Source organism: Eubalaena glacialis, chromosome 9 (assembly GCF_028564815.1).
Source record: "Eubalaena glacialis isolate mEubGla1 chromosome 9, mEubGla1.1.hap2.+ XY, whole genome shotgun sequence".
NCBI lineage: Eukaryota > Metazoa > Chordata > Mammalia > Artiodactyla > Balaenidae > Eubalaena > Eubalaena glacialis.
The window spans coordinates 6,842,067-6,858,047 of NC_083724.1; the positions used below are offsets into that span (position 1 = coordinate 6,842,067).

Genomic DNA, 15,981 nt, shown 5'->3' on the forward strand with positions numbered 1-15,981 from the left:
TGCGCCGCCTTTTCTTTTCTTTTAGCTTTAAAAAAAAATGACTTTATTGGGTTGAGAAACCCAAAATGAGCAGCCCTGTGGTGGAAGGTGGGGAGAATGCCAGACGTAGCATCTAAGGTCTGACCTTCCATTGCCAAGGCCGTTCTGAGATATTCTATGCTTTGAGAGGGAGGAAGATTCTTCTGGGAAATTGCCCAATTCCAACTCCCGCACACCTCTCATCAATGCTCCTCAACAGTGACCGCCTCATGCAACCTCCTGGTATCCCAAGCACTCGGCCAGCACATGCTGAAGACTAGGGATTGTATGCAAACACAGGAGGCAGGAAATTCCAGAAGCCCTGGAGGAGCCCCTGGGTTGGAGATCCCTGGAAAGGACTTTAAGGACTCTGTCTTAGTTTCCTATTACTGCTGTGACAGATTACTACAGACTCAGTGTCTTAAAACAACACACATTCATTTCTGGAGGTCAGAAGCCCTAAAATCAAGGTGTCGGCAGGGCTGTGTTCCTTCCAGAGGCTCTAGGGGAGAATCCATTTCTTTGTCTTTTCCAGCTTTTGGAAGCTTCCTTCATTCCTTGATCATGGTCCTTTTCCTCCATCTTCAAAGCCAGTAATGTAGCATCTTTAAATATCTCCCTCTCCCTCCGCCTCTGTCATCACATCTCCTTCTCTGACTCTGATCCTCCTGCCTCCCTCTTAAAAGGACACTTGTGATCACAATGGGCCCAACTAGACAATCCAGGATCATCTCTCCATCTCAAGATTCCTAACTTAATCACTTCTGCGAAGTCCTTTTTGCCATGTCAAGTATGAGATTTACAGGTTCTATGGACATCTGCAGGGGTGGGGGCGCATTTTCCTGCCTATCATAGCCTCCACCATCCTGTCTCCTTCAAGAATGGGCTTAGACCCCTATGTTCATAGCAGCACTATTCACAATAGCCAAGACATGGAAACAACCTAAATGTCCATCGACAGAGGAATGGATAAAGAAGATGTGGTACATATATACAATGGAATACTACTCAGCCATAAAAAAGAATGAAATAATGCCATTTGCAGCAACATGGATGGACCTAGAGATTATCATACTAAGTGAAGTAAGAAAAAGACAAATAACATATGATATACTTATATGTGAAATCTAAAATACAACACAAATGAACTTATCCATGAAATGGAAACAGACGCACAGACATAGAGAACAGACTTGTGGTTGCAGGGGGCAGGGGGGAGGGAAGGACTGGGAGTTTGGGATTAGCAGGTGCAAACTATTATATACAGAATGGGTAAAAAACAAGGTCCTACACACACACACACACACACACACACACGAATCACTTTGCTGTATCAAAGAAATTAACACAACATCATAAATCAACCATACTTCAATAAAATAAATTTTTAAAAAAGGAATGGGCATCTTTTCATGTGCCTCTTAGCCACCTGTATGTCTTCTTTGGAGAAATGTCTATTTAGGTCTTCTGCCCATTTTGTGATTGGGTTGTTTGTTTTGATATTAAGCTGCATGAGCTGTTTATAAATTTTGGAGACTAATCCCTTGTCAGTCACATCATTTGTAAATGTTTTCTCCCGTTCTGTGGGTTGTCTTTTTGTTTTGTTTATGGTTCCCTTTGCTGTGCAAAAGCTTTTGAGTTTAATTAAGTCCCATTTGTTCATTTTTGTTTTTATTTCCATTACTCTGGGAGACGGATCAAAAAAGATATTGCTGTGATTTATTATGTCAGAGAGTATTCTGCCTATGTTTTCCTCTAAGAGTTTTATAGTGTCCAGTCTCACATTTAGGTATTTAATCCATTTTGAGTTTATTTTTGTGTATGGTGTTAAAGAATGTTCTAACTTCCTTTTTTTTACATGTAGCTGTCCAGTTTTCCCAGCACCGTTTATTGAAGAGGCTGTCTTTCCTCCGTCGTATAGTCTTGCCTCCTTTGTCGTAGATTAATTGACCAGGATGGACCTAGACATTGTCATACTAAGTGAAGTAAGTCAGACAGAGAAAGAGAAATATCGTATGATCTCGCTTATATACGGAATCTAAAAAAAAAAATGATACAAATGAGCTTATTTACAAAACAGAAACAGACTCACAGACTTAGCAAACTTATGGTTTCCAGGGGGGAAGGGTGGAAGGAGGGATAGTTAGGGAGATTGGGATTGATATGTACACACTGTTATATTTTAAATGGATAACCAACAAGGACCTACTTTATAGCACAGTAAACTCTGCTCAGTATTCTGTAACAACCTAATTGGGAAAGCAATTTGAAAAAGAATAGATACATGTATATGTATAACTGAATCACTTTGTTGTACACCTGAAACTAACACAACATTGTTAATCAACTGTACTCCAATATAAAATAAAAAGTAAAAAAAAAAAGGAATGCGCTTGGGAAAAAAATGATTTGACTACAAACTTATGTGCCAAACATAACAATGTTGAGAATGAAGAGATCCGAAGACCCCCACCTTTAAAAAGATGGGGAAACTGAGGCCAGAGAGGGGAAGAGAGTCCTTCAAGGTCAGGTGGGAAGATTTGGCACCAGGGTTGATTGGCTACATCACACCAACAGTGACCCCCTTCTCTTGTTCATCATCATAGACCTCCTGCCAACCTCAGCGTCTGGCACATGGTAAGTGCTTAATAAATACTGTTCACATGAGTAAATGAATAACATTTATTAACTCATAACAAATACTGTTTGAGTATACTGTTTGAGCAGCTCCAAGTCAGGACCCTTTATCTTTTTTTTTTTTAATTTTTATTTATTTATTTTTGGCTGCATGGGGTCTTTTGTTGCTGCGCGCGGGCTTTCTCTAGTTGTGGTGAGCGGGACTGCTCTTCATTGTGGCGCACGGGCTTCTCACTGTGGTGGCTTCTCTTGTTGCGGAGCATGGGCTCTAGGTGCGTGGACTTCACTAGTTGTGGCACACAGGCTTAGCTGCTCCGCAGCATGTGGGATCTTCCCAGACTGGGGCTCGAACCCGTGTCCCCTGCATTGGCAGGAGTATTCTTAACCACTGCGCCACCAGGTAAGTCCAGGACCCTTTATCTTTATACCCTGTACCTAGCACAATGCCAGGCATACAATCAACACCCAGCAAATATTTCTGAATGCCAAGCCTGCCTGATCCCCAGGCCCTCCCACCACAGCACGCTGCTGCCCATCACTCAGAGAAACAGATCCAAAATGAGGCAGGAAACCAAATGTGGTTATTTGGGGCATGCAGAGGGGTTGGCCATATTAAGGGAGAGCTGGCCAGATGGACAAAAGTGTTTGTGATTCCTCTTGAGTTAGAGGGCAGGGCATTTTAAAAGCTCTGCCCCAAGCTCTGAACAAAGAAGGCTCTCAGGGGAGAGCACACTTACATACACAGACGCACTGATGTGCAAAAACTAGTCTGATTTCTTCCTTTTACTGAACAGATAATCCCCAAACCAGCTCTGGGCGCTGGTTGCTACTGACCAGTCCCATCATTCCAGGGCTGGACCAGCTTTCAAGATGCCCAGACGGGGCTGGAGGCACAGAGGTCTTCCCTCCACCTGTCTTCCTTGCTGCCCGACTGTCCACCTGCCCACCCATCCACCTACAGCTCCAGGCAATGCGACAGAGACAGATGCCTTCTTGTCGTTAATTAATGCTGGTCCACGGCTTCATTTGTCATTCCTGGGACCTACCGCACCGTCATCACTCATCATGCCAAAGCTCCCCAGGACAGGGTGTTTTCAGCAGGGTAACCATTTCAAGACCTGTCTTCCAGCAGGACAGAGTGAGGTACCAGGACAGGGCAGGACACCTGGCATGTCCCCATGTGAGTTTGCCCACTGAGAGGGGTTGCTTGAGCCCCTCTCCATCTCCCTCCTTCACCCGGTCCAGGAAGGACTGGATCTGGATAAAAAGCCCTTCTTAGCATGATGTTGATGTGGATGATGATGTGATGATGATGGTGATGATGATGCTGATGGTGATGATGATGGTGATGATGATGTGATGATGATGATGATGGTGATGATGATGGTGATGATGATGGTGATGATGATGTGATGATGATGATGATGGTGATGATGATGGTGATGATGATGCTGATGTTGATGGTGATGATGATGTGATGATGATGATGATGGTGATGATGATGGTGATGATGATGATGATGGTGATGATGATGGTGATGATGATGCTGATGTTGATGGTGATGATGATGTGATGATGATGATGGTGGTGGAGGTAGAAGTGGGTGATGATGCTAACAGCAGCTTCAATGCATCGAGTACTTATTATTTTACAGAGTTTAGCTCAGTCCTATTAACAGCTCCCTGTTAGAATTGAGGATGCCAAGACCTTGCTGAAGGTCATATACAGCTAGCAAGTGATAATCAATAACTGTACTAGTTTCCTGTGGTCACCGTAATAAAATATCACAAACCCTGTGGCTTTAAACAATGGAAATACATTCTCTCACAGTCTTGGAGGCTAGAAGTCCAAAATCAAGGTGTCAGCAGCCCACGCTTTCTCTGAAGGCTCTTGGGGAGAATCTGCTCCATGCCTTCTTCCTCTTCACTTCTCGTGATACTAGCAATCCTTGGTATTCCTTGACTTGTAAACACACCATCACTCCAATCCTTCTCCCTGTGTCTCTTCTCTCCTTATAAGGACACCAGTCACATTGGATTAAGGGCTCACTCTACTTCAGTATGACTTCATCTTAACTAATTACATCTTCATTTACCCTATTTCCAAAAAAGGTCACATTCTGAGGTTCTAGGAAAGACAGGAATTCTGTGACGACACTGTTCAATCTAGAATAATGTCCAAATCCACATATTTGGCTCCGAAGCCTGTTCTATTTGCCACTGGCTATACTGCCTCCAAAAATGAGGGTGATGATGATGATGATGACAGCTACCATTGTTTTAATATTTATTAAGCACCAGATTCTGTTCTATGCACTTGACATACATTCACTCAGAAAAACGTTACAGAAACCTATGAAGTCTCCTATTTACTATCTCCATTCTATAGGTGAGAATTTGAGGGCTAGCGAGGTAGAGCAAACTGCCAAAGGTCTTACAATGAGGAAGCATCAGAGATAGGATTCAAACCTGGGTCCGTCTGACCCCAGATCCAAGCTCTCAACCATGCATGAAGCTGCAGACATATGGCACTTGTTCCCCAGCCCCTCGTTCCTGTTCCTGGAGGGGGCGGGAGGTTCGTGACTGAAGGTGGGCACCTGCCAAACAGCTGGGCAGATGTGGTGTGGGTTACCTCTGAGCAGGGCTTGCCAGGTGCAGGGATGATTACACCCATGACCTTGTCTCCCCTTGTGCTGCCCTTGAGCATATGAGCCCCAGAAGCTTGGCCCAGAACCATCTCTCCATAGGGAAATACTTTCCACTCCATAAGACGAGGGTGTGGAGCCTCTAGGACACATGAGGATCACGCACGAGAAGAACCACCCAGCTCTTCACGTGGGTGATCCTACAGTCCCTCCCCCAGTCTGTGTGTCCCAGAGGTCACGGTCACAGCCAGGCGCTACAGAGCCAGTCTCAGAAAGACCTCACGTCCAGGACTCTTCCCCGAGCCTGCCTTTCCCACCTCCTTGAAAGCAGGGCTTGAACCCTGGGGCCACTCTGGGCGTGCACATACCCCCTTCTCCCGCTGCAGGGGCCCCAAGCAGGGTCTCACCATCTGCCACCATTGTGGGCACATTGTGTCCCCTCTCCGGAACTCAGTCCTTCCGTTTCTTTTCTTTTCTTCTTTTTTTTTATAAACATTTTTTTTATAACAGAACATACTTTATTATTTTTTAAAATTTATTTATTTATTTTTATTTTGGGCTGCTTTGGGTCTTTGTTGCTGCGCGGGCTTTATCTCTAGCTGCAGCGAGCGGGGGCTACTCTTCGTTGCGGTGCGCGGGCTGCTCACTTCGGTGGCTTCTCTTGTTGCAGAGCACAGGCTCGATAGTTGTGGCTCTCAGGCTCTAGAGCACAGGCTCAGCAGTTGTGGCGCATGGGCTTAGTTGCTCCGCGGCATGTAGGATCTTCCCGGACCAGGGCTTGAACCCATGTCCCCTGCATTGGCAGGCAGATTCTTAACCACTGCGCCACTAGGGAAGTCCCTAAAACCACCTCTTCCCTGGGGAAAGTTGACAGCACACCTGGCGACCCAGAGAAGATGTTCAAACTCACTCTCTATCAGACATATGCAAATTAAAACAGGTCACCATTTCTCACTTATCAAATTAGCAAAAAAGGGAAGAGTGACGTCCCCATATGCCAGCAAGTGTTTGGGAAGGTCTCACACTCTCTTGGTAAGAGGGTTAGATGGTAGAGCATTTTTGGAGGACGGTTTGCTGATACCAGTTAAAATTTTTAAAATGTTCATATGCTTTAACAACGAACCAATTGCAGTTCTGAGAATCTATCCTATAGATATGTTGTGGTTTTTTAATATTTATTCATTTTGGCTGCACCGGGTCTTGGTTGCGGCATGAGGGATCTTTAGTTGTGGCATGCAAACTCTTAGTTGCGGCATGCATGCAGGATCTAATTCCCGGACCAGGGATCGAACCCGGGCCCCCTGCATTGGGAGCACAGAGTCTTACCCACTGGGAACACCAGGGAAGTCCCGTTCCTATAGATATGTTTTTGCAAATGTGTGTGTATATTGTAAGGAAATTGAAAGCAAACTATTTTTCATAATGCGGGAATGGTTGGATAAATCGAGGTAAGATAAATTAAGATCCCTCCTGTAACACCTTCTGTAGTCATTAAAACAATGCGGTGTTTCGATATTTCCTAACATAAAAAGAGATTCATGATATAGCATGTGGGGAAGAAAAAGCAAGTTGCAAAACAGTACGCATAGTATAATCCCGTTTTTTATATAATAAAAAAACTAAGTGTATATACGTATACAAGTGAATGACATGCACACACGGTCTGGAAGCACACAAAATGATTAAAAGTGTTTGCATCTCTTGAGAGTCGTGTTATTAGAACATTTAACAAGCATGTATTAAATTTGTAATTTTTTGAGGAAACTTAATAATTTCAGTTATTCACTGAAAGAGCTAAGCCCTGATGCCAAATTTGACAAAGAGCACAAAGAAAGAATATCATTTACTGATCATACATATTGAAATAAATGGAAAACTCCTAAAGAAGACACTGGCAAACAGAATCCAGCTCTATATTAAAGAATAATCCACAATGACTGAGCAGGGCTTATGCAAGGAATGTGGAAATGGTTTAAAATGAAGGAATCACATCCAGAGGTCAACAGGAGAAAGATCTTACAAATATCTCAACAAAGCCAGAAAGTCACTGGCTAAAATTCAGCACCAGCCTCATTTGGGATTTTTGTTTTGGGGGTGTTTTTTTCTACCTTTAGAAAATTAAGAATGAAAGTATCTTCCTTCACCCGATGAAGAAAACCTCAAACCAAGAACCAATATCATACAATGATATACAATCAGAAGCAAGACGAGACCGACTTCAGCTACCACCATGACTTAACACTGTGCTAAATACCACCAAACATTCCAAACAAGCAAAAAATTTGATTGGAAAAGAGGAGACAATATTACAATTTGGACAGGCTGTGATTGTCAACCTAGAAAACTCAAGACATTACCCCCCAAAAAATTAGAACTAGTTTTTTTACAAAGTCTTCAGTAAGAAAGTTGGAAACAAAATAAATATATGAAAATAAGTTGCTTTCCAACATACTAGCAATACTCATTTGCAAAAAATGTAATGAAAAAAATTCCTGGTCAAAATAGTCATACAAAACCCAAAACATTTAGAAATGATCTTAAAAAGAAATGGGTGGAACCTATACGGAAAAAAAAAAACCTATACGTTTTTTACAAAAAGAAATAAATATGTAAAAAAAAAAAAAAAGGAAGAGGTCTCCTAGAGGAAAACAATTAAATTTTTTAAAATGATAATTCTTCCCCAAATCAAGATTTAACACAATTCTGAGCAAATTCACAGTAGGAATTTTTTTTTTTGGACGTTGACTACGTTTTCTACTTTTCATCTGAAAAGAAAACATGCTCAAGAATATTTTGAAAATGAAGAAGATGAATAAAAAGAACATGAAGAAGCTGCAGGGCTAAGTAACTCTGGAAATGAGTTGCGTCTATAAGACTAAAGGCAAAAGAACTGTACTCTAGTTAACAAAGTTGTTTTCCACGGGGTGCAATTTAGCAATGCTAAAAGCACTATAAATGTAGACTGGAACTGAAAATTAAGTAAATGACGAGTGAGTGGTGAATGGTGAGGGCCAGGTTAGTCACTGTCAGAGTGGGAGGTTATAGATAAGCAAGTATAGGAGGCTAGAAGGATCCACGTGGTAATCAATGAGAGCTGGAGACATCAGAATTAACTCATGTTCAGCTTAATACAGATACAGACAGTTAAACAGAGAAATATTTATAGATACGGGTATACACAAAGGTTACATATAAAACATGTATCTCCTTGCTCTGTCAGCTAAAGATGCAGAAGCGGTGACACCCCAGTAGCAACAAGCACACCTAGCACTCAGATGCTGGTGTCTAATACCATTTTTTAATCAATGGAACCAGGGCTCCTTGGAGAAATTACTAACTCTAGGACTGGGGAAGGAAATACATAAGATGAGTCTGAAATATCCTGTACTGCCAGAAAGTAAGAAAGTGCTTTAAAAAAATTCACAACAATAGGGGTATGTCAAAGGCACACAGAGGCCAAATGAAAGAGCTCCCAATGACTGAAGTTGGAAAAATTTGAGCAACAAAATAAAGTAGAATTGGATTATAACCCAAAGTATAAAACTATGATGAGTCCATACTGATATATATAAATGATTGAATAAACAAATAAATGGAAAAGAATCAACTCTCTCACGCAGAAGATTTCCAAACAATTTATGTAAATACCCCATGTTCAAGAAGGTGGATCACAACTCCCTACTTCTTAAGTGTGGGCTGCGTGTAAGTGACTTTCTTCCAAAGAGGACAGTACAGAAAAGGAGAAAGAATAGAGTACGCTTACAGTGAAGACACCTGACAACCTCAACCAGGTGATCAAGGTCAGCGTCAACAGTGATAAGTCATAATGATAGCATGTACCCTTGACATGATATGATGAGAATGGCATTGTTCCTCTGTGGTCTTCCTCCCATTACCCAGTCTAACCGGAGAAGAACATCAGGCAAATCATGACTGAGGGACAAAACATCTGGGCAATACTCGTCAAAACTGTCAAGGTCATCAAAAACAAAGTTTGAAAAACCATCACAACCAAAAGAAGCCTTAAGGGACATGACAACTAAATGGGATCCTGAATGGGCTCCTGGAACAAATGTTAGGGGGAAATTGAGGAAATCTGAATAAAGAATGGACTTTAGGACTTCCCTGGGGGCGCAGTGGTTACGAATCCACCTGCCAATGCAGGGGACACGGGTTCAAGCCCTGGTCTGGGAAGATCCCACATGCCGTGGAGCAACTAAGCCCGTGTGCCACAACTACTCAGCCTGCGCTCTAGAGCCCGTGAGCCACAACTACTGAAGCCTGTGTGACACAACTACTGAAGCCTGCGTGCCTAGAGCCCGTGCTCCGCAATAAGAGAAGCCACCGCAGTGAGAAGCTCGCGCACCACAACGAAGAGTAGCCCCAGCTCGCCGCAACTAGAGACAAAGCCCGCGCGCAGCAACGAAGACACAGTGCAGTCCAAAAAAAAAAAGTAACGGACTTTAGTTAATAATAACATATGGGGACTTCCCTGGCGGTCCAGTGGTTAAGACTTCACCTTCCGATGCCAGGGGTGCGGGTTCGATCCCTGGTCGGGATCCCTAAGATCCCACATGCCTCCAGGCCAAAAAACCAAAACATAAAACAGAAGCAATATTGTAACAAATTCAATAAAGACTTTAAAATTGGTCCATATCAAAAAAAATCTTAAAAAAAAAATAACATATCAGTACGGTTTGTTAATTGTGATAAATGTACCACTGTAATATAAGATGTTAATAAAAGGGAAAACTGGGTGTTGGGTATATGGGAACTTCTTTGCAATAATTCTGTAAATTTAAAACTGTTTTAGGGCTTCCCTGGTGGCACAGTGGTTAAGAATCCGCCTGCCAATGCAGGGGACACGGGCTCGAGCCCTGGTCTGAGAAGATCCCACACGCCACGGAGTAACTAAGCCCGTGTGCCACAACTACTCAGCCTGCGCTCCAGAGCCCAAGAGCCACAACTACTGAAGCCCACGCGCCTAGAGCCCATGCTCCGCAACAAGAGACGCCACTGCAATGAGAAGCCCGCGCACCACAACAAAGAGTAGCCCCAGCTTGCTGCAACTAGAGAAAGCCCACACACAGCAGCGAAGACCCAAAGCAGCCAAAGATAAATTTATTAAAAAAAAAAAAAAAACTGTTCTAAAAATAAAAGTTTATTAAAATTTTAAAACTGTCAGCCAATGAAAAGATAAAGAAGATACAGCTTATATACACAATGGAGTACTATTCAGCCACGAGAAAGAAGGAAATCCTGCTGTTTGGGACAACTTGGATGGACCTTGAGGGCATTATGCTAAGTGAAATGAGTCAGACAGAGAAAGACAAACACTGTATGATCTCATTTATATGTGGAATCTAAAAAAAAAAAAAGTGAAACTCAGAGAAACAGAGAGTAGAGTGGTGGTTTCCAGGAATCAGGGAGTGGGAGAAATGGGGAGATGTTAGTCACAGGGTACAAACTTACAGTTATAAGATGAATAAGTTCTGGGAATCGAATGTACAGCATAGTAATTATCACTAATAATACTGTATTATGTACTTGAATATTGCCAAGAAAGTAGATCCTAAATGTTCTCAGCACAAAAAAAGAAATGGTAATTATGTGACATGATGGAGGCATTAGCTAACTGCTATGGTGGTAATCATTTTGCAATATATAAATGTATCAAATCAATACATTGGACATCTTAAACTAACCCAATATTATGTGTCAATTATATTTCAATAAGGCTGGGGGTAAATTTCTTTTTTAAGAATAGGAGGAAGGATTTACCCTACTATAAGGCCAAATATTATGAAGCCAAATACAATGTGCTCCTGGCACAAGAACTGTCATACAATGGGACAGGATGGAAAGCCCAGGTAAATTAATGGATATAAAGTAATTTTGGATAAAGGCAGGATCTAAATGAATGAAAAAGGATTATTTGATAAACTGTAACTGTACCATCAATTATCCTGTTCTAGAAGAATTACATCAAATTATTTTTAATACCAGTGCCAATTTTTTTTAAATTCCAGGCTAAAAAATTAAATATGAAGAGAAAAAAAAGAAAACAAATGAAAAAACCTAGAACATGTACGTAACTGATTTTGTGATAGAAAAAAAATCTTTCTGAGAATGAAAGTGAAGAAATTACAAAGGGAAAAAGGCAATAGATCTTGCTACATAAACATCTAAAACTTCAAAACATCAGGAATCACAAATATTAAAAGACAAACAACTAGGAAAAATGCTAACCACATAACAAAGAACAACTAATATCATCAATATAAAGTCCCCATACTGACTGATAAGAAAACCACTAAAAACCCCGAATGGAAAAATGAGTAAAGGAACTGACAATTTACAAAAGAAGAAATTCACACACAAAAACATCTAGTAAACACTTGAGAACTTACTGAAACTCACTAGCAATTAAAATAAGAAGATATCATTTTCCATCTTTTGAATTAGGAAAAAAAATGTTATCCTAATCCCTAGGGTTGGGGGCAGCTGCTCTGAAACAGTCCCCTCAAATGCCTCTGGTAGAAGTTTAAACTCCCAAAACATTGGAAAACAATTTGAAGAGCTGCCTACCCACTCAGTGTGTTTATAACGACCTAGGAATTCCACTTCCAAAAACTTAATCCAATGAAAAAACCAATCAAAGATGCAAAGATTTACACACCAGAGTGCTTTTTGCAACATTTTAATAGAGAAAAACTGAAAACAACCTAAATTTCAGCCAAAATAAAACCATTAGCAAAAGCCTAACTTTGCAGTTCGAGAACATACCACTTTTTTTCATTTAAAAACTTTAAAAAATATTTCCAAAGCACAGGTTCTGGTTTATCTCCAAGCATGTGCAGTCCAGAACCACTGAAACTTGCACTGCAAAATGTGGTCTTTGGGGTTGAAGGTAGGAGGTTCCTTTATGAAGCCTCCCCCAGAACGCAGCCCTGGGGGGCCTGAACTGTCAGCTAAAACCCCTGACTCTCAGCTCCTCTTCCACCAAAGGGAATTCCATTGGTTGATTCAAAAGACACAGCCTAACCTAAACCATAGATCCAATCCCTGCTCAGAAGCCCTCAGTGGCTGCTCACAGCCCATAGAAGGAAATCTAAGCAGTCACAGCCAGGACCAATCTCGCCTCTCCCCGCTTTCCCATTTCACCCCTCCTACGCCCTGGCTCCACACCCACACACACCTGCCCCTACATGTCAGCCACCACCCAGGGAGTTTCATGTGCTCAGGCAGACCTCCATCCCACTGCATCCCTAGCACCTAGCATTGCCAAATGGTCCAAAGCTGATAAATTTCCCTTCATCTTCTTCAAGTCCTGCTCCAATGATGCTTCCTCAGAGAGCCTTTGGTTAGTCCTTTCCCTTGCTAGCTGATAGTCAGGAGCTGTCAGGAGTGACACCTTCCACCCTCTGCCTGGCTTGTCGCCAGCAGACTGCCGGCTCCTTGGTGTGAACCCTGCCCCCTTCACGCTGGAAGCCTCACAAGATTGTGCACACAGCAGAGGCTCAATAAACGCTGAGGTCCCCCTCCACTGGACCTGCGGTGTCTGTAGGGAGTATGGTTTGGGGAGCAGGGGCGGGGAGAAGGATGGGATTTTTTTGTTTCATAGAAGATGGAGTGAAGGCTGGAGAGTCAGGCACGCGCTCGGCGCCCAGAGAGGAGCGGTTGGGGATGGCACAAGGGCTTCATGACGATGATGGCCAGAGAGGGGGCAGTGAGGACACTATGGGTCCCGGGACACTATGTCTGGCTCCAACAGGCTGCTCTCCTGCCCTACAACTGCAGCCAAGCATTTTAGAGACAAATACGGGTTATGAATCAGAAATTACATCAGCCTGGCAGGTGGCCTTGCATAATTCCCATCCGTGTCCTGAGCCTCAGTTTCTCCAATTGCAAGAGAAGCGTTGGATTAAATGATCCCTAAGCTCTCTCAATGCAATATCTTTGGAAGCCCAAGAATGACCCAGAAAGGGAGCGAGAAAGTTAGGGGGGGGGGTAGAGGGTGAACTGCGTCAGAGCTGAAACCCCCAGGACACACCTCACACCCCACATCTTCACAATTCCACCAACCTTGCTGCCCCCTGACCCCCAGGTGGGAGCTGTCCTTCTGATGTTCCCAGGAAACTTTTTCTAGACCCCTGACTTCTGTGCTTTGAGCTGCAGAGCCCTACAGAGCCCAGAACTCCTGGAAGCAGAGGGACTCCACACTCAGCCTGAGGGCTGCGTGGGATTATGTACACCGACTGTGGCCCATTTCTCAAATATCTGTAATGATGCTGTGATTAATAAAGAAAAATTCTTCTAAAAGGGCTTACTAGCTCATATAGCCTCAGGCCATTGTGTATTTTTTCAACACAAGAACACTTTGCAGAGCAATTCTGCAAGGAATCTGCCATTTTTATTTTGTTTTTTGGCTTTATAAAGCTATCCTGCTAGATAGAGAGGTGACTAATAGAGAGAAACGTGATAAGAAGAGTAAAATTAATCACAGGATCTGGGCGGTGGGCAGACAGGTGTTTATGCATTTCCCACCCACCCCCACCCCCACCCCCATTTTGCTGTAAGTCTGAAGTTTTTCATTAAAAATGTTGGAGAAAAAGCAGTCCTGCCACTCAAAGTTGGGAGTCTAAGCACGCTCCACAGCTGTTTTCCCTGAAACTCCCCACAGTGGGGTCTCCCAGGGGTCTTTTCAAGGGCATGCCCCTAACACCGAGCTGAAAGACAGGGGGCTGCAGGGGAGGAGGTGCTGTGTGCAGGGTAGAAGGGGTTAGGTGGGGGGACCTGGCAGTGAGAATACTGCGGGTAGAGGCGACCTGGCTGCTGTTTTTCTCGCGAGAACAGGCTGAGGGGCAAGACGCGAAGTTCTCCTGCCTGGATGGCTCTTCTGGCCCCCGAAGCCCACGACGGGAGCGAATTTGAAGAATTAACAAAGGCAAATGCGCAAACCTTGCGGAGGCTCATGCGTGCCAGGCCCTGGACGCGAAGGACCCATTTCAACATCTCAGCAAGTTTGGGAGGCAGTTCTCGCCCCGTTGCCTAAAGGGGGAAGGTGCGGCTCCGGAAGGTGAGGTCACTTGCTCAAGTCGCAGAGCCAGGAGGTGGCTGCGCGGCATTTGAACGCAGTGCCCCCGCCTCTCCGTCACTGGCCTGACGACGCAAGCCGGGAGGCGCGGGAGAAGGGGAGAGCAGGTTCCCGGGGAAAGGACCCGGCGGCTGCAAGGCCTGCCCCAGGTGCCCAGGCTCGGGCAGAGTGAAGGCGTCGAGAAGGCGCCCCCGCCGGGCCGCGGTGCAGCCTGCGGGCGTCCAGTGCGCCCGGGGCGCAATGCGGGCGGGTGAGCGCACCGCGCCAGGGCGCCGGGCCAGGGCGCGGCGGACGCCGGGGGCGCGGGGGGACGCTACCTGGATCACGGAAGGGCACCAGCGCGTAGTTGCCGATGGCCTGGCTGCCACGGCTCAGGCTGCGCTCCAGAATGCGCGAGGCGCCGTGCATCACCTGCATCAGGTCGTCCCACATGGAGCCGGTAACGTCTAAGACGATGGCCAGGGTGGCGTCCCCCGTGGTAGGGGGCAGCGCCGTCCCGGGCTCGCCGGCCACCGCCGCTGCCGCCGAGGCCGCCAGCAGCAGCCGCAGGAGCGGCGCCCGGGGCATCCTTGCTGAGCGCGGCCGAGGGGCTGCGGCGGCCGCGGTGGAGGCTCGCGGGGCCTTGAGAGCGCGACCGCCCTGGTGCGCCCAGCGGCCACCCGACGCACGGCTGCAGCGCGGCGCCTCGCTCCGTCGGACCGCGGCCGGTGCGCGCGGGACGTGGGTTTGCGGCGGGGTCCCCCTGCTGGGAGACCGAGGCGGTCTTAGAGCCCACCCCGTTCAGGGTCACGGGCCCCGCCTCCTCCGCTCCTCTCACTGTGACTCAAACTTTCCCGGCCCCGCTGCTCGCCAGTCCAGACCCGAGGTTAGGGGAGGACGCGGGGCGGACGGCAGAAGGGAGCTGGGCCCTCGGCCAAGGCCGCAAGGGATGGGGACCCATGGGAGGCACTGGACACCTGCGCCTCCCGCCGACCGCGCGCCTCGCTGCGGGTGCGGGAGAGGGAGGGGGAACGGCGCTGCCCCTGCCCTGGAGGGCTGCCCACGGGCCCTGGCTTTTGTGGCTCCCTCCACCCAGCCCCCTAAAAACTGACCCGCAAACACACACACACACACACACACACACAGAGTAACTCCCTTTCTTTCCTCAGGAATCTGTGCTTCCCAGTTGTTGTCTATTACTGTTATTATAATCAAGCAACGGAAGTTGAGCAGCTACTATGTGCTAAGAGTTTTCACATAGTTATTATTTCCTCGAGTGCTCGCTGCAACCCTAGAGGGAGGCACTAACACTAAACCCATTTTACAGATGAGCAGACTGAAGCTCAGTCATTAGCCCAAAGTCACTCAGCTCTCAAGTAGTAGAGAGTCGATTAGAAGCCAGCTCTGGAAAGATTCCAAAGCCCCTGGGCTCTGCTGCCTCTTCTAAGTGTTATCAGACATTGTCTAAGGTCATCTGATGACTCCAGAGGATGGGGGATGCCCCTCTGCCCACCTGCCTCGCTAGATCCCCTGGATCCCATGGGGGGGTTCTGGGACACATGTGAGATGCTAGTGGTGCTGCCTGGGTGCCTATAGCCATCCCCTC

At 45.6% G+C, this 15,981-nt stretch overlaps 1 protein-coding gene across 1 annotated transcript in view; it reads right to left on the bottom strand.

The window, feature by feature from the left end:
- Nucleotides 1–14,963, bottom strand: part of HMCN2 (hemicentin 2) — a 150,819-nt gene extending 135,856 nt beyond the window's left edge. Inside the window, exon 1 of the mRNA XM_061200924.1 lies at nt 14,714–14,963. Within this exon, the coding sequence (XP_061056907.1) occupies nt 14,714–14,963 (250 nt within the window). The remainder of the gene's footprint in view (nt 1–14,713) is intronic.
- Nucleotides 14,964–15,981: the final 1,018 nt, after the last annotated feature.